The following is a 25,646-nucleotide window of genomic DNA, read 5'->3' on the forward strand; positions in this document are numbered from 1 at the left end:
CGGAGAGCTTGTATGTCCCCTTCTTTAAATGGCTAGCAGTCCATCTCCAAGGAGAAACTGCACGTGAATAAGAGCAAAGCATGGAAAGAATGACTTATTAACTATGCAAATTGACTACTTCCCCTGTTCTTTTCAGGTTTCCCCTAACAGTTTTATAAGGCATATGTTTAAAAATATATTTATATGATACATTACGTGAGTTTCAAAGGAGCCATTGATATCTCATTTGGGCAAAGAAAATGCACTTTTTAAAAGAATCCCTAATGTGAGTTTGTATAATCACATCTCATGGTATTTTTAATGTTGCTACTCTTTATCAAATATGGAAAATAAGATGTTACAATATTATCAAAATTATTCACACAGTAATAGTCTCCTACCTATTTTATATTTCCTGCTAATCCATAACAGTTGTTTCTAACATATTATGATCTATCCAGACCTTGTCTTTTATTTCATACTGGTTCTCTATGCATAGTATTTTGAAAACTCTCACTCCTTAACTCAGTTTTTGTATTCACCTTGTCTTATCTCCTCAGCACCTTACAGGGCCTTGTTTCCTATTTTTACCTAGTTAAATATTGAGCCTCCTTGGACATCAATGAAATTCAAGAAGAAGAAAAAAAACTTGGCATTAAAGACAAAAACTTTTTATTTTTAAAAGATTGTTGCATATATTTTGATCTGCATCCTTTTTAATTTACTCTGGTTCTGGACATGAGGTTAAACTTCCATTTGGTGGCAGGAGTGAGAAATACAGGATGATTAAAAATGGAAATTGCCAACCTCCACCCTCTCTATTCCTCATAGCTTTGAAAGTAGAAGAATAAAAGACAATGGTGCTACTAAAACTCTAATCCATTCCTATTTAGGGGAATATGTAGGGACATGATCTAAGCTACATTCTTAGGTTCTGTAGGAAAGAAGCTATTCCACAACTTCTATGTGTTTCCTTGTTTTTGTTTTTAACCCCAATGCATAGCTGCTTTTGAAAAGTAATTTTTATATGATTCTTCATGTAGCAATTGGAATGCTTTTATGAGGGAAACACTTTGTTGTTCATATAGTCAACCCAGATGCAGGCTAAAAACCCTACTAATACAAAGCAGAAAGGTCTCAGAATTCAGTTGCAAGGTGAGTGCAGTCCAAGTTCATGTTCAAAGCAGTATTTCCCAAGAGACAGGAAAATGGGATTTCTGTCTGCCTTGCCATGGATAAATTATAGCCATTGATTAATTTAAAAACAGTTGTCCTAGGTTGAGGCTAAATTCAAACATGGAGGGCACACTTAGGAAATTTAGAATAAATCCCACAACCTCTTTCCATCAATGAAAATATTATCATGGTTGACTGAAAATCTGTCAACTTCCAGGGAGGATTAGGGCACTGCAAGGTTTTCAGAGATTTGGGGTGTTGTTTGAGGATAGATGTGTTTGTACTCGGTACCTAGTCTTCATTAACCTGGCTTTTCCTCCTGGTAAGAAGGTACTTTCTGTCCTTGAACTATTTACAAGCAGTCTCTGTATATGCCATCTTCGAATTACAGCTTCTTCAATGGAATCATCTCTATTCCTTACCCACATTAAAATTAGTCTCTCTACTTTACACTTTTCCATTGCCCCTAACATGCCTATGAAAGCTATCAACTGGAACAAGAGTTCGGAGACTTTGCCATTGCTTTACTGTTACTCTTCCAGTGCATGTTCAATCCCAATAGAGCACTGCATAGTTTCCAGTTCTGGTGCATGTAGATTGGGAGGTGTTGACTATGATCATTAACCCCTAGGAATACCTGGGATTAGTGAGAATCAGAGTTGGCTGGTTGGCTTTGAAAACCATTATTCTTGTGTTTGCCTTCCCTGTGAAAAAATTAATGGGTTTCTTCTAAATTCTAATAATGGCAACAGATGATCTAGAGCTTTCCTTTCCTTGCTATATGACACCCACTAAAAACACAAATTGCACTGATATCATATATTTAAATTTTCTCCTGTAACTGCACTTGGTTTCCTATGCACAGAATAACTTCTGTCCCCTTACCCATTGACAGCATCCACTCCCTCTGCAGTGACTCCACTATCAGAGAGTGGTTCTTACTGGGACTCTGCATCGTCATTGTCTTCCTCAGCTCCCCCCAGTCTTTCTTTCCAGCCCTCCCTCTCTCAGGGGCCACCCACCCATCTTGTGTCCTAGTTATGCTTGGAAATGCACTGTTCCCCAAGCAGACCCAAAGCATCCCTGCCTGTTTACACCTTCGGTGCTCCCGGAGCCCACTGTCCTTGTCAGCCTCTTCTTACCTGTCCATCAAGATCCAGCTCAAAAGCTGCCTTCTCTCTGCTTCTCCACAAATTGGAGTTGCCCTTTTCCTGTTCTGCATTTCTAAGACACCTGCACTAGCTGTGCTTTACAGCTGTCAAATCCTGGCCTGCCGGGTGATGTGGACAAACTGCTTAGCCTCTGTGCACCACAGTGTAGTCGCCTACCAAATGCCGGGAGTGATACCTACCTGTCCGTGGACTCATGGAGATTACAACAAATGACATGGGAGCATGCTCTGGAGCCCATAGAGACTAACACAACGTGTGTCTTTATTGGGCAGCACCAGTGAGCTAACAGAGAAAAGCAGAACTTGGGGATGTGGGCTTTCTGAATACTGACAGTGACTTGGCCAAGGACAGAGATCGAAGACATGGGTGTGCGTGGGGGGGTTGTATTCTTCGCTTGACATTGAATGAGTGCTGTAGCCTTGGGCAAGATGCTTAACCTTTCTGAAGAGAGCCTGTTTTCTCACATATAAAGTGGAAATAATGCAAACTACCTTGCAGAGTTATTTTAAACGTTAGAGATGATGAGGGTCAAGCAGCTCAAACCAGGCCTGGTGTAGTCAGTGGTGAATAGTAAATGGAAGCTGACATTGCTCTGATTACTTGAATGCAGATGGTTTCTGATGTTTCCTTATCACCTTCCAGATGGACCATACCGGTTGGGACACGCACCATGGACAAGAGACAATATTATGTGACTTGACAAGGCCAGGGAGAGGTGGTTGTCAGGCCCATGAGACGGAATTCCGTCCTGGGAGGCTGCCAGCCTCTACAAGTGTCCAGATCCTGTTTTAGAAACCTGCTTTGCAAACCTGTGCATTCCTAGACTTTCCCAAGTCACAGCTGAGACCAGTCTGGGGTGTCATGTAAGCGCCTGTAGGAATTATTCTTGGAGCCTCAGGGATGGTGCGCTCAGACAGAAGCTCCAGGAATGCACAGCACACATGCAGGGCGCAGAACAGCGCTTTCTGCGGCAGTGAAATGAATCAGCTCTATCCCTGGGCTGGACTCTCCTCTGTCCCTTCTGGAATGCTCTCCCTCAGGGCTCTGGGGACAGGAATGAAGAAGAAGAAGAACAGTAATAGTTTAATGATAACAACAGCAGGCACCACCATTTATGAAGACATATGGCTCAGGGCAGTGTGCAGTGCATCCCTCATACCGCATCCTGTATAACCTTGCCACTTGTGCACCAGATTCTGCCCCAGGCTTGAGCCCGCAACTGCCTGTCTAGCAGGGGCCCTCCTCCTGCAGCACAAGTGCATATGCTTTGGTAAACGAAGATTTTTTTTTTTAACTTCTGGCATCTGGGTTCAAAGTCTTTTAATTTCCAGAGCCTCCATATCTTCATCTCTAAGCGGGAATAATAACACCTAACTCCTAACATACTTGAAGGAGTGCATGACAAATAAGTGGGTGTGAAGTGCCTTATACATCCCTAGCATACAGTAGATGTGAAATAAATGATCATTCATATGGTAGTTCCTCTGAGAATCTCGCCAGTTGGTCTCGCATAGATCCTGACCATCCCTCGTTCCCATCTACATTGAAACCTTTTGCAGAGTTGCATTCTGATTAAAATGGTCCAAGCCATGGGACTCCAGGTAGGCAAGCACCTTGTTTTTCTCTTTGCCCAATCTGCTACCTCTTTTCTTTAGGGAGAGGCAGTCTTTTCTCCCACCTGCAGAGCTGTCCCTGGATGTTGACAGCTTGCCTTGAACACCAGTAGGCCTGGAGGCAGATGGGGTCATCTGGGAAGACTTCAAGGTGCGATTCCTGGAGAGTGTTCTGAAGAAAGATGGTGGGGGATCTTTGTTGTTGAAGGAAAAGTCACAGGAAGTTTCAGATGAATGACCTTCAGCAAAACAGGTTGATTAACATGGGAGACTCATTAGCTAAAAGGGTAGGCAGCTTTGGGTCTCCGGGAGAAACCCATGTAATTTGAACTCCAGTCCAGTTTCTCATCTTCTGGATGAGAACACAGCCAGCCAGAAATACGAGGTGTAAGGGCCTCCTCCAGGTCCTCTCCCGGCCAGCCAGGGGATCCTCTGCTCAAATGTCCAAGCCCCAGGTGGCTCCAGAGGGTGGCAACGGTAGATGGGCAGATGTTACTTTCTGTTTAGTTCATTGGTGTGTTAATAGAGCCTAAAACAGTGTTTGCTGGGTAGTAGGGGCTTATCAAACATTTGTTGAATGAATTCCAGTGATCTTCAAAATTGAAATGTAAGTGGAGATATGTGGAAAGCTACTGGGAGTGCCCCCTACTGGGAGAAAACTATTGGGAATTTTAGTTGAATCTTAGATGCAGTTGAAAATCATTATAATATTTTGAGAAGGGAAACAGCATGATCAACATAATATTTCACTGGGTGGATCGAACAGCTTTCAAATAGACCTGAGAGAAAGTAGACCAGAGGCATTCTACTTCTTGTTAAAAAAGCTATTTTTCCCAAATACGGTTATTAATGAATTTATTTGGAAAACAATTCATTTATTGGTTGTCATGAAAGTCATAAGCTTCTCATTATCATCTCACCTGACAAAATTGAATACATCCATGGAATCCAAGGTGAATTCACCTTCTCTCACTATAAATTGCAGTAAGCAGCATTCAGCCTTGCTTGCATTCTGAGGAGCTCACTTAAAACAGCAGTTGCCTTTGCATGTTTCCTGTCCTCGAGCAAGGAGTATTAGTGCCTGCCTTTGGGACCGTATTCTTAGCAACGTGGATGGAAAATCTAGGTATTTCCTGGATAAGAGTGAGAGGGGGGAGACATCTTGCCATCACCCCACCTCCTGTATAGCTGTGTGGCTAGGTAGGTGATGTTAATTAAAGCAAATGCCATGGCCAGAAAGTACTTTTCCCTATCATTTGCTGCTTTGAATTATGTCCTCTCCCTTTCTTCCCTCAATCCCTGCTTCTCATCCACCCACTAGGATCTTTTTTTTTTTTCTGGCTGTCTTCAAAGAAAAATAATGAAAAGAGAAAGAACTGGAATTTACATCATACCTTTTTTCCAAGATACTAAAACAGTTCACCCATCTGTAATTTGTCCTCCTTACAACAATTCTCTGAACATGCCTGTTATTATTATTATCATTGTCATTATTATTATTTCCCTTTTGCAGTACACTGCTTGCTGCTGAGACTTTTAGCTAACACCTCATTTCTTGAACAATTTTAGCCCCTCAGCACATGTACAAAAAGGCTTCAATTGCCACCTCCCATTTGTGATTGTGCCACATACTCCATTACAGTCCCTGGCCCTCTGTTTAATTTTATCGTTTAAAAATACATTAAATCCCTGTATTGTGAGAGCACTGCAGGACTGGGGAACAGAAGGTGAAGTAAGTGCTGAACGAGAGCAGAATCAAACATAAATATCTTCTGAACTTAGAGAGAAATGGCAAGCAACTGTCAAGGCAAATTGATTTGAATTGCATAAGAAAGATTTTTTTTTTTTCAAAAGAATTGACTTGGGATACGAACTATTCTTTCTAACAGCTTTGACTTGGCAGATGACACTACCTGTCTCTTTCTAATCTCTTCCAGTCTTTCAGGCTCTAAATTTATATTGGCTTCAAATTTTTAATGTTTCAGAAGTGTTTCTAGCTCACTGACTTCTTCTAGTCATCCACATACCCCATGACAGCAGTGTCTGCATAGGAATGACCCTGAAATGGCATAAGCCACTTGCAAATGGTCTCTTAATTGCCCCAACACTTGGTTCCTTACTTGGCCCATTATCTAATTTATTTTTAGCATGGAGAGATCTCACTCAGCAGATCAGATGTTGAATCTGACATTATCTCCCTTTTTCTTCTACTCACAAGTCAGTGCTAAATCAAATTCTCATTCTTCTCTCTATGTAAAGCCTGCCCTACTATTGCATAGGGGCTGTATCAGTCAGCTGTTGCTTCACAACAAATAAACACAAGATCTCAGTGGTTCATAACAACAAACATTTCTTTTTTTGTTATTGTGGTAAAGTGTCAGTACCATAAAATTAGCTCTTGTAACCACTTTTAAGTGTACAATTCAGGGGCACTAATTATACTCACAATGTTGTGCGGCCATCACCACTGTTTCAAAAACTTTTTCATCACCCCAAACAGAAACTCTGACCCATTAAGCAAAAACTCTCCATTCCATTCACCTCCTAGCCACTGGTAAACTTTTATCTACTTTCAGTCTCTATTAGTCTGCCTATTTCAGATATTTCATGTAAGTGGAATCATATATAATATTTGTCCTTCTGTGTCTAGAAATGGTGTTTCTGTCTCATGGATCTAAAAACTGGTTGGGGTGGCTCTGCTGATCTTGGCTGGGGTTGCCTGGAAGCTGTAGACTACGTTTGGGTCTACTCCACAGGTCTCTCATCCTTTTTGGAGCAGGGGCCCAGCTAGGGTAGGATATGCACATGGTGATACAGAGCATGAGTGAGCAAAAAGGTATGTGCAGGGCCTTGAAAAGAGTAGTGCCTGATCTGCCATGCTGTCGCTTCTGCACCTCTTCCTTTGGCAAAAGCAAGTCATTAGCCAAGCCCAAAGTCAGGTCATGCAAATAACTGCCACCACTTTCTAGCCATGCAGTTTTATTAAAAGTGCTGTAACTTTCTGAGCCTCATTTCCTTATTTTTAAAATGGGGACAATAATACTACATGTCTCCCAGAGTGTTATGACTATTTCTGAAATGCTCTACATTTGCAATATAAAATAGTAAGCAGCATTATTGTCATTCTTAAAATGTAAAGAATGAAGCAACCAAATCCAGTAAAACTTTGTAATCTTTTTTTTTCATTGAGGAAGAGAAGTTAAAGCAAGAAAAGTATTCTGAACACCTTTGTGGAAATTCAGAATGGGATTTAGAATAGCAGACGAAGGCCTGTTGGAATGTGATGAACTGGTAGCAACCATTTTATCCACTGGTTTCCCTATTTGCTTTTAGCAGTAAGACATTTTTCCCAACAGAATCCTAACCCACATTCCTACTGCATAAAGCAGTGGAGGGTTTCTGATTGAAAAGACCCAGGGGTATCCAGGGCTCTTGGCACTGACATGGGTCCCTGTCTCAGAAGGGTTGCATGGAGCACAATTTGAAAACTAATTTAGTTCAAGCTCCCTTCTTTTCCAGATGAAAAAACTGAAGCCCCCTGGGATGATGTGATATGCCCCAAATGTACGTGAGCAACAGAAGCTCCTTCTAAGTACTAGTAATGCTCATCATTCTTGGAAGTGTTACCAGGGCTGCTAAAATGCCATTCTGGTGCCTTCTAAGTTCTGTGCTTCTAGACCCCTATCTGAATTTCTACAGAACAACTTAAATAAGGACACCAGCTTTGGAGTCAGAAAGCACAGGTCCATGTTCTGGTTCTGCTATTTCCTGAATGTGTGAAATAGAACCATTTAATTGATGTCTCTGAACTTCAGTTTCCTCATCTCCAAAATAAGTGTAACTAGACCTTCTTTACTGGGTTATTGGGAGGTTTGAATTAGGCAACACGAGTAATGTATGTAGTTCAGTAACGTCTGGCAAATGACAATCATTTAGGACATGTTAGCTACTAATCCACTTCTTATTTTGTGGTTGTTGCTGTTCAAAGTTTTTTCCAGTTTGGTATGCACCTGAGCCAGGGGAATACATTTGGGGAAATAATGAAACAGTATTATTTGAAATTGTTAGAAATCATCATATTATTTTAGAAAATATAGTATTTCTTGATTTTAGGGATAAACTATTAAAAAACTTATTCTAAAACGTGTGGGCTGCTGTGTGGTTTATACAGTGAAATTTCTTGTTCCTGACCAACATTTCTCTCTCTCTGTGGTTTCCTACAGTCAGATCCAACTGGCCAAAGTGCCTCCTCCTCTAGAATAAGATGGAGATCCCGGTAAAATTTTGGAGGAAAATCACCTTGGTATTTTGTGGGAGAATATCTCTAGACGAGCATCTAGAACAGGATTGTCCAACAGATCGGTCTGCAACGATGGAATATGATCGTCTGTAATTACTTGTGGCTGTTAAGTACCTAACATGGCTAGTGCAACAGGGGAACTGGATTTTAATTTTCCTTTGTTTAGTGAATTTAGATTTAAATAGCCACAGCTCTAGAGAATTCCTTAGATGTTCTCAGCCAACCAAATGCTCTTGGAAATTTTGATATTTAACTTTTCAAATAACACAATGTTTGAAGATATAGACAGACAAAAAGAGTTTGGGGAAAGAATGCTTTCATACTATAACCATGTCAAAGCAGCAGGAAAAGGGTGAGATCGGAATTAACCCTCTCCTTCCCAACCTGTCATGATAAGTTGGACTATTACCAACTGCTCACCAGGACTTAGGAACTCCCAATAATTTTGATATACTTTTTACTCTTTAGTTTGGTGAGTTGAATGCTGTATTGCTCCTACCTTCTTATGCCCCTCACTCAGCTGACAAAGCTTTTACTTTTAAGTTACTTTAAGACATTCTTCTCCAGACCCTCCATTGTGAGCCATAAATTGATCGCTTGTTCAACATGATGTCTTTCAGTCATAATAGCACTTATCTCCCCATGCACTCAAGAATATGGGTTTAGATGACAGCGTGTATTGATGGACTGCAATTTGTTCCAATATCCATCAGACTAAAAGGAGCTCAGCCAGACACTAAGAGGAGTAAAAGAATAAGGTAGAAAGGAAGGCTATTAGAGTTCATAGACTCAAAGAGACTACACATGTCACAATATCAGGAAGGAATGATGTATCCAAATAAAACAGGGTCTTTGCTTGAACACATACATACCCTATGACATAGCTGTTCCGCTTGGAGGATGTATACCAAACAGAATGTAGACATATATTCACCAAAAGACACACATAAGATGTTAATATCAGTACTATTCTTTATAGTCCCAAACTGAAAACCACCCAAACATCCAGTGATGGTAAAACGGATAAAGGAATTGTAGTACATTCACACAGTGGCATAAGACAACTTGGGTGAATTCCAAATACCATGCTAGGTGAAAGAAGAAAGAAATAGTTCATGCCGTGAAATTATACTGATATAATATTCCAGGTGGGGTCAAACTATTCTGTGGTGTTTGAAGTCAGTGTAGGATAGTGGTTGTCCTTGGCAGTTATATCTGCTATAGCCCAGGACGGCTCACTCTCAGCACTACTGACATTTGGGGTTGAAAATTGTTTGGGCGGGAGGGTGGCCTGTGCACTATATAGGATGTTGAGCCGCCTCTGTGGCCTCCACCCACTAGATGCCAGCAGCACCGCCCTCGTTGTGACAACCATAAATGTCTCCAGACAGTGCCACATGCCCCTGAGGGGCCAAATCATTCCCCCTTGAGCATCACTGACGCATAAATGTACGGCACCTGCTAGATCCTCAATACTTACTGAAGGGATGAATGAGGGGACAGCTCTTTAGTATCATATATGTGATAAAATATGATAAAATAATTTAACTTTTATCTGAAGACATCTTACCGTTCTTCATAATTTTTAAATATAAGTACCAGTTTCATCCATTAGTTGAAGGGAAGTAATTCAAAGGCCAAAGACAACATTCATTCAGCAAAAAAGTAATTAAATGGACAAAATATTTAGGTCAAACCAAAACCAAGTATCATGTGCAAATAAAACTTTCTTAGCAGCAGTTTCCAAATTCAGAGTGCCAAACACTGCAAAGGTTTAAAAAGTACAATTAAATAAAGGGCTTGAAATGAAACAGTTTCATTTAAAATGTTAATTTTGATAATCACTGCATCATTACATGGATCTTAACCTAATAGCCTAATATTCTTCACAAAGAAAAACACAGCCTAAGCCCTAAATACACTCAGTAAAATGTGAATTAGACTTAGTGAAGGATTCTGGTTTCTCCCTTGGTTTCTATTCAAGTCATCAGTTGTATGTAAGTTATTTAATTCTAAACCTATAATTACAATGTACTTTAATCCTTTCTCTGCAAAGTTCAAATATGTTCCCTACAATGTACTGCCAGTTGTGCCCGCTTTAGGGTGAAGCATTTTTAGTCCAAGACTGTGATTGGGTCTTTCCTCCCCCGTCATCCTATCAGCTCTTTTCCCCTCCACTCCAATCTCCAAGGAAGTCCATGATTAATGTTCTCATTGCGCTAACCCATTCCAGCAGTTAGAGTGCACTTTTCCACACTTCCGTATAAGTTTGCCTGACAGATCTTTTGTAAGTGTGGGTTCAGTTTCAAAACCATTTGACCCCTTTGATTGCCTGTTTCTAAAAACATAGTTTTCAAACTCTTTATGGATAGATGATGCTCCAGTTTTCTGTTGCATTCCAACAAATGTAACAGCTTAATAAAAACATTTCTGATCACTGATTCTGTGGGTTGACTGGGCTCATCCTGATGGTTTGCATTGGTGTCACCCATGTGGCTGCCGTTAAATGCCGGCTGGAGCTGTCCGAAAGTTCTGCATGTAGCCCTATCAAGGCTTGTTGGGGCTGGACATCCAAGGTGCCTTCACTCACTTGTTGTTGCCTGCACGTTGTTGTGTCCGGCCAGCCCAGGCCCCCTCTCCTCACACTCTTCTGCACATGGCTGGCTACCGTCCTCACAGCATGGTGGTCGCAGGTTGTTGGACATCTTGCGTGGGAGCCGGCTTCTCCCCCAGGGAGCAGTCCAAGGTACCCATGGAATGGATCACTGCAAGGCTTCAGGGATTCTTCTAACCAAGGCCTGGGAGTCATGCACTGTCACTTCCACAATGCTCTGCTTGTCAGAAGTCAGTCACAAAACTAGTCCAAATTCAAGGGGAGGAGACCACACGAAGGTGTGAGTCCCAAAAAGGTGTAGTTAATTGAGGGCCATCTTTGGAGCCTCCATATCACAGATGGGAGAAGATGAACAGTACAATCATCTAGTTCTTCAGGATGAAATCTTTAACATATTGTGTAATATGGATCTTTCCTTAAATTCTCTTCATTTTCTCTTTGGCTACCAAACTGGTGATTTTTTTTGCTCAGCAGTATAGCCCCTTACTCAAGGGTAAAATGGTAGTGGGAGAGACATTGTCTGTAGAATTGATAGAAGACAAGCCAATGCTACTGGGCAAGTGACTTCTTTGATGCGTCTCTTCTATGTCTTTGTTGCCCTGATGACTATGGTGGCTTCACTATGCTCATTTTCTTCCTTGGCATCCCCTGGACATAATGAAGAAATGACAAATAATTCCATTCCTTCTTTACAGTTATCAAAATAAAGGCTAGGTTCAGCAACAATGTGTAGAGTGTTAATGTTTCCTAAAGTCCATGAGAGATCACACTTAGCCTAATGTGTTGAACTTGTTTGAATGTTAGCTCACTGGTAGCCATTTCCATTCTCTCCAGCTAATGGCTCTAGTACCTGTTAAGAATTGATACAGTGAATAAACACAGTCTCTGTTCAGAGTGATGGAAAGATCCAGTACATGAAGCAATAAGTCTTCATTCCAAGTAGTCCTGTGGTGACTTTTCTAAAAATGAAGGTCAACATGATTTCCTCCACTTTGCCAGCATTTAACAGGCTGACTCTATGTTATGGCTGGTTTAGCAGATCACAAAAATCTTACTGTTCTTTTTACATCTCCAGGTTCAGATAGGAGAAAACAGAAGGCACCCAAGTGGCTTCATAAATACACCTAGGACTGTGGAAAGGCTCTTGTGAGCAAAGAATCATTGGAGAAATACATTAGTCGATTTTTATTTCCATCAACAGTGGCCGTCCACCAGCAGAGAGCTCACAAGGCAGAGATACACTAGCTTGCAGAAAAGAGTATTTTTCTAATCTCTTTAAAGAACTCTGAAGTGCAAGAAGAAGAAAGAATCTCATGTGTGCATGTATTTACCTTAGAAATTAGAGTTCATATGTCCTTTTCCTGTGCCTTACCACCTTTCTTTCCAGATAAAAATACTGTGTATCAATCTTCTGTGCTATGTTAGAATGTCACTTTACAGTTTACAAAATCCTTTCATATATAGCCCTGAATTACATCTTTACTTCGCCTTTCAAAAGCATAACCTTTCAGCCCTCATAGATTCCTTACTTCTACTTTTCAAGTTTAAAGTCTTATAGTTGTTTAGACTTTTTTTAAAGCAAGACTCTTGAATTTTGACATAAAATGTTTTCCTGTATATTTTTGTTATTTTGTTTTTGTTTTGTTTTCCTAACCTTTGAAGAAATCACCATTCTCTTGACAACTCTGTTAAATTCATATTGATCTCTATGTTGATCAAGGGTTCTATATAGTTGGGCTAGAGGGAAATATACAACAGTGCATGCCAGTATTGATTATATATTGCAATATTAAAATCAGGTAAATAGACAGTGGGAAAGTTAAAGGTGCCAAGCTGTGCTGCTGCAGGCAAAGGAGACGCCAGCGTTAGCTTTACTATTGAAAGGGAATTTCATACCGAAGGCCTCATTTGAATATGAACTTCTTCCTCCCATCACTTTGCTTCTGCAGTGGAATCGCATCCAGTGAAATCAACAAGTGGGATGTGACACCGAAGCATGACCTGCAACCACTGACGTTGGGCATCCCAATCATGTTTTGTTATCCAGAAAAGGATAAGAAAAGACTTTTGTTAAAGAAATGAAATGAGAGGAATTGAAGGCAAATTTGACAGAAGTGGTTTAGGGTAGGTCAGACTGTATTTTCTTCTACAGGTCAGCAACTGTGCTTCTGGGATTAAAACAATGTTTTTAACAAACTCAACCATTTAAAAAATATTGGCCCTGCAGTTGGAAATTATTGTTTAAAGGTAGAAAATTCACTTGGAATTTATTATGAAATAATACATGTCTAAATATGCTTCTAACTGGATTTTTTAAAGTCTCTAAGTGTGTTAGGCCTTCATAAAAAGAAGTTATCTGATTATTTGAATATGACATCTTCCATTCTCAACTCTAATCTTTCTGTTGAGATTTTATTTACATGGCTTATCTCTTTCTTTTCCTCCTAGAATCTTAGGGCCAGGAATTCTAAGGGATTCAAAACATAATGAAGTTAGTTCTCCTTGTCTGGCAGGTTATAATTAGGTAATTAGAAATGACAGAAAACAGAAGGAAAGCACATCTCCAGTCTGGATGATAAATAACAAGCTGGAATATTTTATTACAATTCAAATAACTTCACTTATTCATTAAATGGTAAAATTAAAATCAATCTAGGTTATGTTTCAGGCAATTTACAAAAAATTTATTATAGACACAAAGGCTTCACAGGCCATAAATATAATAGACATATTTTGAAAAATGGCTCCCATTTTCAAATTAACAAGGTGTGCTGAGCAATGTTTCTTCCTGATATTCATGACAGCATTATTTCTGTGCGAGGTGAATTCATGGGTAGAAACTACTTTTGAGATACTTATAGTTTACTTGCATATGAATTTCTTTTTGTTAGTGTAGCAGACAGAATATAAGATTCCCAATGATCCGTGACTCCTGATATTCATAGCTTTAAGTATTCCCCTCTCTTTTATGATGGGTGGGATCTGTAACTTGCTTCTAGCCCATGGAATATGGCAAAGGTGATGGGATGTTAATTCCATGATTATGTTGTGTAAGATTGTAACTTCCCTCTTACCAGCAGACCCTCTCCTTTGCTGGCTTTGATGAAGCGTGTTGCCATGTAGGGGAGGCCCACATGGCAAGACGACCTCTAGCCAACTGCCAACAAGAAACTGAGGTCCTTGGGCCAACAGCCCCAAAAGGAATTTAATCCTGCTAAAAACCATAGATGTGTTTGGATATGGATCCTTTCCAGTCAAGCTTTCAGATGAGACCTTAGCCTTAGGCAACACTTTGATGGCAGTCTCATGAGAGAACTTAAAAAAGATGGCCAAGGTAAACCATGCCCATATTTCTGACTCATAGAAACTGTGAGATAATAAATGTGTGTTGTTCAAGACACTTAGTTTGTGGTAATTTGTTATGTAACATGAGACAGCTAATACAGGTAGCATCTGTTAGGGCAGAACAATGATCCCTCAAAGATGTCCATACTAATATCCAGAGCCTGCCACTTTGCAGATGTGATTCCATTAAGGATGGGGCAAATATCCTGGATTATCCAGGTGGACCCAAGGTAATCACTAGGGTCCTTACAAGTGAAAGAGGAAGGCAGAAGAGTCAGGGAGAAATTTGAAGATGCTGCATTGCTGATTGTGAAGCTGGAGGAAGAGGCCATGAACCAAGGAAAATAGGAAGCCTCTAGAAGCTGGAAAAGGTTAGAGAATGAATGCATCCCTGCTGACACCTTGAGTTTAGCCTAGTGAGGCCCATTTCAGACTTTGGACCTCTAGACTTTATAAGACAATAAATTTGTACTGTGGTAAGCCACTAAGTTTGTGGTAATTTATTACAGCAGCAACAGGAAGTTAATACAGTATCTGTGCTTTATTTTCTTAACATTTGAGATAAATAGCAAGCGTCGTTCTCCAAGGGCTTGTCTGCTGCTAACAGACTACACTGGAGCTGTGAATGTCTGCTTCCCTTTCCGGAAGTGAGCCAATAAATACTGTGCCGGTGACCATTGATTACTCCAGAGGATATTAGCGTTTTCCCCACAGCCTTCTGGGGCCATCCATTCTCCTGCCCACCCCACCGCGTCCTAGCCTTCATTCTTGCATTTACCTATTTCTTTCCTCTTAGGGTTCGAAGCACTCACTGTCTTACTCAAGGATTATTTGGACTCAAGGAACATGATTTATGCAAGTCATGTTAAGTAAAGAAATTGGGGGTAGGTGTAGCAGGCAGGTCTCAGAGGGTGAAATCATACAGCAGCTGGGTCCCTTTCCCCCACTGCCCACTCATAACAGCTCTCAAGGGCCAGTTCTTCCTCGGCCCTCAATAAACTCTCAGGCCCCAGAAGTATATTGAGCAGGTTCAAAAAATTCTCCAGTCACTTGTGCACTTGTAACCACAACAACCTGTGGTCTGTAATTAAAGTGTTCATTTGTTATATAATAATCAGAACTGCCAACTCTACAATGCTCCTTTGCTCCTGTTCCCAGCCCGGGAAAGCCATCACTGGGTTAAGGGCCACTCCCCAACATTGTTGTCTAGCTTCGGCTCTTTCCACTTTGAAATGGGGCTCAGACAGTGAGGTAAAAGGCAGGGAAGTTCTCATTCATTTGGCACCAACGTAATCCATCATTGGTTCCCTCTATACATGGGATACAGCAAAGGTTGACTCCTTGTGGGCACTTTTGTGGATTTCTGGAACATTCTCTGTTGTGTTGCTCCAGCCCCAACTCCCTCGGGTCAGATGATTTCAAGGACTGCCTACTTCCAGTGCTTCTCGGTTTCTATATCTTTCCACTAAGGCCCTCTCACTGCTGGAAGAAGCTCAATTGAGCAAGGTGCCTTCATTAAATGACCTCAGGGAGCCATTTCTATTGCATCTTCCGCATATCATACCCAGGAATTGCCCTCTGGACCTGCTGTAGGGGAAAGGTGCTAATGGTACAAATGGAGCCCCTGTTCTTTGGGCATGTGTTGCTTCCTCCAGTCTCTCCATGTTACCTCTATTATTGTTTTTGTAATTAAGTTACCAGTCAGACCCCAAGGTGAATAAGGGGCTAAAAGCACCCAATTCTGGTTTTCAGTACCACCTTTGGAGGCCCCGCAGCGCCCTGCTTCGGCGTGTGGGGCTGGTGGCATCTAGCAGCGCGAGGCCTTGGCCTCACCTAGGGCTTCCGTCTTTCCTCCTAGGATTGGGTCCAGTATCCGAAGGGACCCAAAGCACTAGGGAGTGGATTCTTTTTGCCTGGCAGGTAGTAATTAAGTACTTTGAGATAAAACAAATAAAAGCCCATTTGCAGAACTTATGATAGATACCATACTGAGATATTTTCCGTCAGTTATTTTATTTCTAAGGGAATGGTGAACAACCAGCCCTCAGGAATGGTGGGAACCAGGGATGCTCAGGGGTCACCGGCATCTGTAACTTTTACTCTTACTCACCCATGACTGTGACTCAACACTTCCTCTGTGCCTCTCCGTTCTGATTCTGGAGAGAAGAAATCTGATTGGCTCATTCCCATACTCAGACCCAATCAGCTGTGTCCAGATGATGAGGTCCCAGCCCACTGCCTGCTACCGAGCCCTCGGGAGTGGACTTGAGCAGAACAAGCCAGGCAGACTCACTGGCACGACTGCCACACTCATTCTTGCGTCAACAGGGCTGTACCCTATTTCTCATCTGCTGAATGTTGCTGGTTTCCTATGGACAAGGGAAACTTGAGCGAGATCTATAAGCGATGCTTTGCTTCTGTTTATGTTGTTGGGTATTTGTTCTCTTATGGAGAGATCTGCATGAGAAAGTCAGACCCCTGGGACTGTGTTAAATCCAACAGGGCAGAGGTGGTTTGGTGCAGTGGGGCAGGCCCGAATTCTTGGATTCTGCATTGTCTTGGCCAAATGATAAGGTTTTTATTTAAACCACAGGTGCAGAGAGTTGAATTAATTAAATGCAACAGTTCGTGGTGTAAATGATGTTGATCATAGAACCCTCCAAGACCCCTCTCTAGTTTTACTTATTTTTTCTTATACCCACTCCCATCTCCCCCAAGAGAAAACCATTCTATCATGTTTACTGTGTGTCCTGTCATTTATTATTGCATTCTTACAAACGTATGTTATGTATGTTGCTGTTTGCACACATGTATTTGGAGCTTTTGTAAATGGTATTATGTTGTATGTTCATCCCATTTCTTATATGTTAAGGTTTATCCAAGTGTTACCATGCATATCTAAGTAAGCCTCTGCTGCGGCCTGCTGCCTCACTGCCTGTGTGCATACCCATACATACATACGCATACTCCTGGAGGTGGACGCCCACCTTGCGTCCAACACTGCTCCTCCACATGGTCCTTATCCATGTTCTCCTAAAGGCTAATGGCAAAATTTCTTTATGATATAAACCACAGTAGAATGACTGGGTCATAGTGCTTGTGACACTGAAGCATGCCGAGTGATGCCACGTTACACCCCTGCAGATCTACATGTGTCCACATGCCCACCAGCAATTCACAGTTATCTTATCCCCTGAATTCTCACTGGATTACACTATGTTGCTCTAGGCCTCCATCTAATGAAAATACTGGCTGTCTACTCCAGTTACTGGGGCTCTCTGCCAACCCCTGGCAACTGGGAACTCGCGGGAGCCCACAGACACCATCAACAGAGTGCCGCCCTCCCCACCATCACCAGCATCCTGAATGTTCCAATTCTTCCTCGAGTTCCTTGAGCTCTGTTCCTCCTCTGCCTGCTCCGCTGATGTCTGTCTTCCCTAACCTCACGCTCTGCCTCAGGACCCACCCCCCACTGGGGCAGTAGCAAGTCAGCAGGACGTGGTCGAAGCCAGCCAGATGTGAGTGGGCCATGTCACAGAGCAGTTAGTGCCGGAAATGCAACGTGCGGTGGCTTCTTCAAGGGAGCAGCCCTGCACAGATCCCCTTCACTTTACTCATTCGGATAATAAATCACAAAAGCAGGTAATTAATTGCAGCCTGAAGTCAGGAAAAGTCAGCTCCTCCTCAACAAAGTGGCACCTGACCTTTCTCGTGCTCATGATAAAAAGGAACAAAGGAAGGAAGCAAGAAAAATTGTAACCGCAATTATGATTTCTCCCCCAAGGTTTGGGTTCCTTGAAAGGACTGGGTTACTTGAGGAAATTAAACAAACCGTGGCATTACATTGTTCTGCTTTTAGCTAGCCTGTGTTCCCTGTTGTGAACACTGGTTCCCAATGAGTGCCCGCCTGAGAGATTTATCAGCCCAAGGTCCAGGCATTGTTCCCGAGGACTTAGCAAGCCACACACAGCTTGGGAAGTGACATTTGCTGGGATGCTTTTTTACATAAGAAACCTACAGTGACATTTTTCTTGCATGATACTGACCCTGAGAAGATAATGATGTTCAGTGAACAAATAGAATTTTTAAAAATCAATCCCCCCCCCTTGCAGAAAATTACGCAGAAATTTTTCAGCAGCTAAAGGGAAATCAGAAGGGGAGAATCGATTCTGAGAGCAGGGAAAAGTGGAGAGATGGTTGGGCTGCTGCTTCTGAAATGGTTCTTCCCTTGGCAAGTTTTATTTTAAGGCCCTGCTGTTTAACATCACAGATAATACCGCCCATCATTAACTGCAGAGGAAGCTTCCAATGGGGCAGTTTGTTGCCATGCCTGAACTCTCTCGGTTTGGGTTTTCTCTCTGTTCTCAAAGCCAACTTATGAGTTTTTTTATTTATTTGCTGTGCCCTAGGAGCCCAAAGAACATTCGCCAACATGTCATGCATTTCATTTCAAGGGAATAGCAGTCACAGTTAAGAGTCTGGGCTCTGTGCGTCTCATAAATATGTTTGTTTCCTCTCTTACAGGAGCTGCAAAGAATCGATACTCCTCACTGTCATTCAGCCTTATCCTGTAAGTGTCCTGTGAGTCAGTGTGCCACCGTGTGATCTCACACTTCTAGTCTCCTGCTTCTCCTGTAAAACTGCAACGATGAATAAGAGCAGAGAAAAATAGCATGCCTTCACAAGATGAGTTCCAAAATCTTGATGATTTGTATCTTACACTCCGTGATAGCAAACCTATTCATTGGCAAGAAAAGAAAGTAGCACGTTTCCTAAATATCTTGAACACCAGCTGTTGAGTCCTACAGGACTCACATCTGGAAATGACACAAAAATCTAGACTTCCTGTGGTTTCCAGTTTAAGAATCACAAGTTCAGTGGGACTATCTTATTGTAGGATGTCGGAGCATAATTTTCCTTATCCCCCTCTAAATAATTTGGTAGAAAACTGGTATTTCAGGGAGACCTCCTTGAAAGGTAGGTATTAGAGGAAATACGGCTGTCAGATTTGATTTCAGTAGCCTTGGTCAGGAGTTGGGGAGTGATTCAAATCACACTGCCTTCCCTTCCCCTGAGTTTTTAAAACAACTTTATCATGGTATAATTTGCCTATCATAAAATTAATCCATTTGAAGTACAGGAAGAATTACATATTCGAGATCCTGTTAAGATCACAAGTAGAACTAACCAGGACAACAAACTAAGCCATCCAGGACATAACTACGTATCTGAAAAGCTCGGTTTAATGTTGCCTGCTCCTTTTATCCCATCTCTTCAACATAATGACACACATACACACACACACACACACACGTTTGGATTTGAAAACCAAGGCGACAGTGGGATGTAGGACAACCCAGGTTTGAGATCTGTTTCCCAGCAATGTAACCGGCAACTCCCACCTCTGCTGGGAACCCTGCTTCCCTCATCCATGCAATAGGGTCACACCAAGTCACACCCAGGCACCTCCCCGCTCCATTTCATGTTTCCACAATTCCCTCCATGTAAAGTACAGCCGGGCTATTCTTCACACTGTTTCAGTTAACTAGATTGTCACTCACACTTCCTTCAAATCTCTCCACACTTCTTCATTTCTTTGCAGTGGACAAATACATTTGGGAATGCCAACATAAAGGACTATAATATGCAAGTGACTGACCAGTTATAAATTCCTGGTGGATCTTCAAGTTTATGTTGCCTTGCCTGAATTCTCTCTCTCCCCACCTGATAACCTATGAGAAATGCAAAATCATTTCACTCCCAGCCAGGTTATTTTTGCAATGTTGCAATGTTTTACCCCATGCAGTAAACTTAGAGAAAGAGAGAGGCGTTTTGCATGTAAGTTAGGCGTTGTGTCTTGTGGTTTTTCTTGCTTTTTGCCATTTGAGGCTGTGTGACTTGTTACTCCTATGATTACCTTTACTGTCACGAGTCATGGAACTTCCTTCTAATAGATAGTCTGGAATTTTCTGGGAGTTTGGGTGGCTCCTGCTATTGTGCTCTCCTGAAAGTCAACATTTAGCCACAACATTCAGGAGCAAGTGCTGAGTGTTCTTCCGGCCAGCAGCCTCATCTGTGCTCCTGGGTCACTCTGCCCCTGCTCTGCCATCGTAGATGAACTGTCATCTCTGACTCTCCTGTGAGCAGCCCTCCTACCTGAAATGCCCACCACATACTCCAGCCCACCAGCTCTGCGGCTGAGCCACACCCTCTGCACCCTTCAGGTCTCCACGTACATTCTGAATGCCGCCTCGGAGTTTCTTGGTGGCAGCACTGTTGACATTTCACCTCGAGAATTCTCCGTGATGGGCCCTCTTGTGCCTGGTAGGGTGCTGAGCGGCATCCCTGGTCTCAAGCTACTACACGCCAGTAGGGCCCTGTTCCCACTTGCTTCTAGGCATTGCCAAGTGTTCCCTGGAGAGCAAAATTGCCCCCTGTTGGGAACCACTGCCCCACCTAAGGTCTCCCCTTACTGGTACAGCCCAACGTGGCTTTTTCCTCCTCCAAATTACAGGACTTAAAGTTGTGTTTGGATTTTCCTCCAAGCACATTGCTTCAAAAAAGAATTACTGGGTTACGTTTATTTGCTAAGCATTCTCATGGCAGCCAGGATTGACATACTGAAACAGATGACCCTCCAGATTAAAAGGAGGCCTATAAATTCTACTTTTATTACAAACAATAAAAAATTAGCATTTTAATTTATTTTGCAACTTGCTGGACAGCATATTTTATGTTGTATCTCTTCTGCATAATTACATCCAGTCAGGAGAGAGAGTTGATGTTTTCGTCTACTTGCCACACTCCATGTGGGTCCAGGGCACCCCAACATGACCCTGCCACAGAAATCACTCTCCAGTGAGGCCCAGGTCAAGGGGCCTGGGAGAAGAGTGTTAGGATCCCTGATATTCTTTGATAAGAAGTGATTTCTTACAGGTTCCTGTCTTGTTCTCTAAGTATGATAGAGGGCTCTGTCCTTCCACCACTTTTACTTTACTTCTTAGAGAAAAACTGTGGAAGTACAGAAGGAAATACAGAAGCAGCAAAATATATGTCAGCAAACCTTTTCCTCAGAGACAACCAGTGTAAACATTTGGCCTATTTCCCTCCAGTCTGTTGATCTAGGCCTTGTCCGTAGTGTAAATCTTACTGTACATACCATTATATTCTGCTTCTTTTCATCTAATATATCATAAGCATTTTCTCATATCTTCAAGAATTCTTTATAAACATCATATACATGGCTGTAAAGCATTATATTGACAGTATTGTAATCACTGAGCCCTATCATTGAGTCCTTCCTACTGTCTTTAATGTTTTCTGATTGTAAATAATTCTGCAAAGAACATCTTTGTGTATAAATCTTTATCTGTATTTAGTAGTGTTTCCTTAGTATGGGATGTTAGAAAGGGAATTTCTGGTTTTCTCATGGATTTTATCTGTTTTGTTCTGATATGGTTTTTTCTACTGTTGGCATTTTTTATTACTGGTTTTTCTTGGCCAGCTCCTTCCTTTCCTTTGACTCTGCCTTGCATAGTTCCCACATCTAGATCCTCCACAACTTCGTGGCCCAACCTTGCCTGAGACAGAGAGTATTCAAAGACTGTCTGTAACCTCCCCTAACATGGCCCCGATGAAATGGGACTTGGGCTAAGTCACTTTGAGTTCTGGTGGCCCTGAGCTACCCTGCTTCACTCCAATTGCCCGCAGTGGTGACTGACTTAACAAAGAATACTTTATTGACTTGCTCCGCATCCCTGTTTCCTTCCCTCCACTCGCCTGCCTGTGCTGCCTGGGAGCACCTCCCAGATCAGCTACCTGCTTGGGAATCCTTGTCTGCTCAGGGTGGGGGTTGGGGAGCAGGTCTCCAAACTGTGTTCTAGTGACTTCTAAGACCACCTAAAAAAGCATCAGAAGAATGCTACACATCTATTGCAGCCACCTTGGCAACAGCAAATTTGGGAAGAAGTGCAGGGGTTGATTAGAGGCCTTCTAATCTTAAAATTAATTAACAGCAGGAGAATCTCATTATTCTTAATCGTAATTACTTGTCATTTTCACCACAGGATATGAAGTGCCTGTGATCAGCACCTATAGGTCTGCAGGTTGCTAAGAATTAATTGATCAGGTTTTTGAGTGGTGCACAATGTATATTTTTTGAGCTGCGAGGCCAGATCTGAGCTAAAACTGCAGTCATGACTAGTTTACCTACTTCATGTACCACAAATAACCCCAGCCAGTCACCTTCAGACCTGAAGAGCTTTTCATTAGCCAAAAAGTAATTTTTAAAATGTATGTTCCAAATATCTTATATGAAATAGTCACAAATCCAGAACAAGAAAAATGCACTTGTGTGGATTCTTAGTTACTTTTATCCCAAGTCGGTTGGCTTCAAAATATGTATAAAATAATACTTACTAAATACCTTGGCTATCTAGTTTCCTTTCTGGTTTTCCTAGATTACCAAGTTTGTCACTAGGGAGATAAACATGGGAATGAAACTACAAGAGGTAGGCGTGCTATGGCTGCAGAGGCTAGAGGGAAGCATCCCCAGGGGACAAGTTCTGCTGTGTGCAGCCAGTTCCTTTAGGGGCAAGTAACCCAATGCATTTCCATAGGACCATCACTTCATTTTAAGAGTCTACATCAAATACTGTGCATCAAGAACTAAGTTCTGTTGAATATACTTTTGTCTTGAGACTAGGAATTATGTAGAACATTTGAGCAAAATATGGTAAAATATTGCATTAAAAAATTCAGGTACATAGAGGAATAACTCAGTACCTGGCACCCTCAACATGTGTGAAATACTTAGGTCCTAAACAGTGCTGGGGAAGTGGGGTATTACCACATTCAAACATCTCATCTAATTAGTAGTGTCTGTTCCGGCTTCACTTGTGCTCGACTCATTGTGCCAATGTAAATATCATCTGCTTAAAAATCATTAAGACAGAATAATGTTTTCTCTTCAGCTAAAAAATGGCATATCAAAGCAAATGCACTCCCTATAGTATGATATGTTCGTTAATCATTATGAAACAAAGCCCATAATTACAAAGATACCAATGAGAGCACCACGGTCACGTCACTTTGACTCTGTAGTAGGACTTTGACAAGTCATGTTGACCACGATCAAAGTGTTAGTTTTTGAGGGAAAGCCCACCAGAGTCCTTTTAGTTTTTTCTTTGTTTTTTTTTTTTTCTTGAAAATGACAGCCATTCTCTTAAAACTTCGTGCATAAATGGAGGAATTGATACTCTGGAAGCCAAACCATCCCTCCATCCATCCAGTTCCCTAAGACATTGCTCAGAGCAAAGGGTGGGGTGGGTATGGAGAAGAACTTCTGAAATAACAGGATTATTTCCAGTATTAAAGCAAAACTCTACCTAGGAATCTGCATACACGTTTTATAGTGATTTTTTAAACAGTGGTTTTATTTTATTATAGTAAAATGCACGTAACATACATCTACCATTTTAACTATTATAAAATGTACGATTCTGTGGCATTAAGTCCATTCCCAGTGTTGTGCAACCATGGCCACCATCCAGCTCCAGAACATTTTCATACCCCCATAAGGAAACCCCATCCCCATTAAACAGTCACTTCGCATCCTCCCCTGCCCCAGCCCCTGGTAGCCACTAATGTACCATCTGTCTCTAGGGATTGCCTATTCCGGACATCTCATATAAATGGAAACAAATCATACAGTATATGGCCTTTTTGTGTCTTGGCTTCTTTCACTTAACATATTTTCTAGGTTCATCCAGGTTGTAGCATGTGTCAGGACTTCATTCCTTTTTGTGGCTGAATACCATTCCACTGTATGCGCATGCCGCATTTGGTTTCTGCATTCCATCATATTGTTTTGTAATCTCAAGTATACCTGTATTTGACAAAGATTAGAATCTTTTTTTTTCACTTGAAATTCAAAGTATGGGACATCCTAATTGGCTTTTGTGCCTTGAGATTAATGCAACATACAGAAGGCTGAGCCTCTGTGTTGATTTTAGAGTCACCTACTAGAATTCTTTACACAATAGCCTCAGTCTCTTAAGACTATAGCCTAAGAAACATCAGGTTCAACAGTATGCAGTTACCATTATTTGACCATTCTAATCTATAAAATAGCAATTGTATGGTTCAAACTAAATATTCACCTCTATATTAGGTTCATTGGAGAATGCAGTTCTTAAAAATAAACGAATAGTGGCTGCATAGTAGACACCTAGTAGATGGGATTTCCCTTCCCCTCAGGCTTCATTAAAATAATGCAACAAGGATGATTCTCAGATGAAGTAAATTTACCGAGATCATGCAGCAAGGGATCTCACAGCATGCTTCTGAGCAGGTTTTCTCACTGTACTTTTCAATTTCTGTGGATGAACTGAGTCATTCCACCCCTTTGTCCAATAAAAGATCATTCAAAGAGCCTGTAAGATGAGGCAGAAGATGAAGTCACTTTCCATTGTAAGTCAGGGTCGCCTCTCTGTGCTGCCCAGTAAGATCACAGGATCACAAGTTGTCAACAAGAGGCCAAACTCAGGTTTCAAGTACATAAAGCATGGATGCTTGTGTGATGTGAGTGTGTATACTTGCTTGCTCATGCCTGTATGCTCTTAATGTGAATAACTAGGATGACCAATCATTTGAGAACTATCAGTGGCTCTTCCTTACCTTATTAAGATAGATAATTAATGATCAACTCAGCATAAACCCAACATTAGAGTTGGCCACTGTCTTACGTCTCCATTGTATTCAAAGTCCTGTATTGAAAGCAGGGTTTATGCCCTTTCACAGTCATTTAAAAAGATCCTTGGAAATGTCCTCAGTAGGAACATGGAACATGCTGTTTGCAGTTCTGGTCTAGTGACTCAATCGAATTTATTACTTTATGAGCATGACAGGGTTTCAATTGCATTTGGGCATGCACCAAAGACTTAACTTTTTAGAATTATATTGCATATCTGGGAGGATAAAGATGGAAAACAACTCTTACAAGGTTGCATTATGTTACCAATAATCATTTAAAATATTTTCTTTTTTGTAGTCTCCCAAATCAGCATTTATTAGTGCTGCAAAAAAGGCAAGATTAAAGTCTAATCCAGTCAAAGTGCGATTCTCCGAGGAGGTCATAATCAATGGCCAAGTGTCGGTGAGTTGACACGTGCTTCTGACTCAGTGTCATTGAGGTAGGGGCTTTGCACTAACCAGAGCGGGTAGCCCTATTGGAATGATCAATTTAGAACTGGTTGTTGGATTTCACTGGGGTGTCGAGGCTCAGGGATGTAAAGGGCTTGAGCAATCAGCAGGTTGTGCCTGATGGGCTCCTCTAGCATACCTAGAAGACATGGCAGTCCACTATTTCCTTGGATGTTTCCAATGTTAAAATAAAGACTTGATTACTTTGCAAGGGTGTTCCCCTGATTTGAGATCAGTGACATTGC

General features: G+C 41.6%; 1 protein-coding gene across 4 annotated transcripts in view; it reads left to right on the forward strand.

Annotated features, from left to right (window-relative positions):
- Positions 1–25,646, forward strand: part of FRMPD4 (FERM and PDZ domain containing 4) — a 507,298-nt gene that overhangs the window by 444,904 nt on the left and 36,748 nt on the right. For all 4 annotated transcript variants that reach the window (XM_057495503.1, XM_036912983.2, XM_057495504.1 and 1 more), the window contains exons 5-6: positions 18,724–18,769; positions 25,250–25,354. In XM_057495503.1, coding sequence (XP_057351486.1) covers positions 18,724–18,769; positions 25,250–25,354 — 151 coding nt within the window. The remainder of the gene's footprint in view (positions 1–18,723; positions 18,770–25,249; positions 25,355–25,646) is intronic.

The sequence above is a fragment of the Manis pentadactyla genome, chromosome X (assembly GCF_030020395.1).
Source record: "Manis pentadactyla isolate mManPen7 chromosome X, mManPen7.hap1, whole genome shotgun sequence".
NCBI classification, from domain to species: Eukaryota; Metazoa; Chordata; class Mammalia; order Pholidota; family Manidae; genus Manis; species Manis pentadactyla.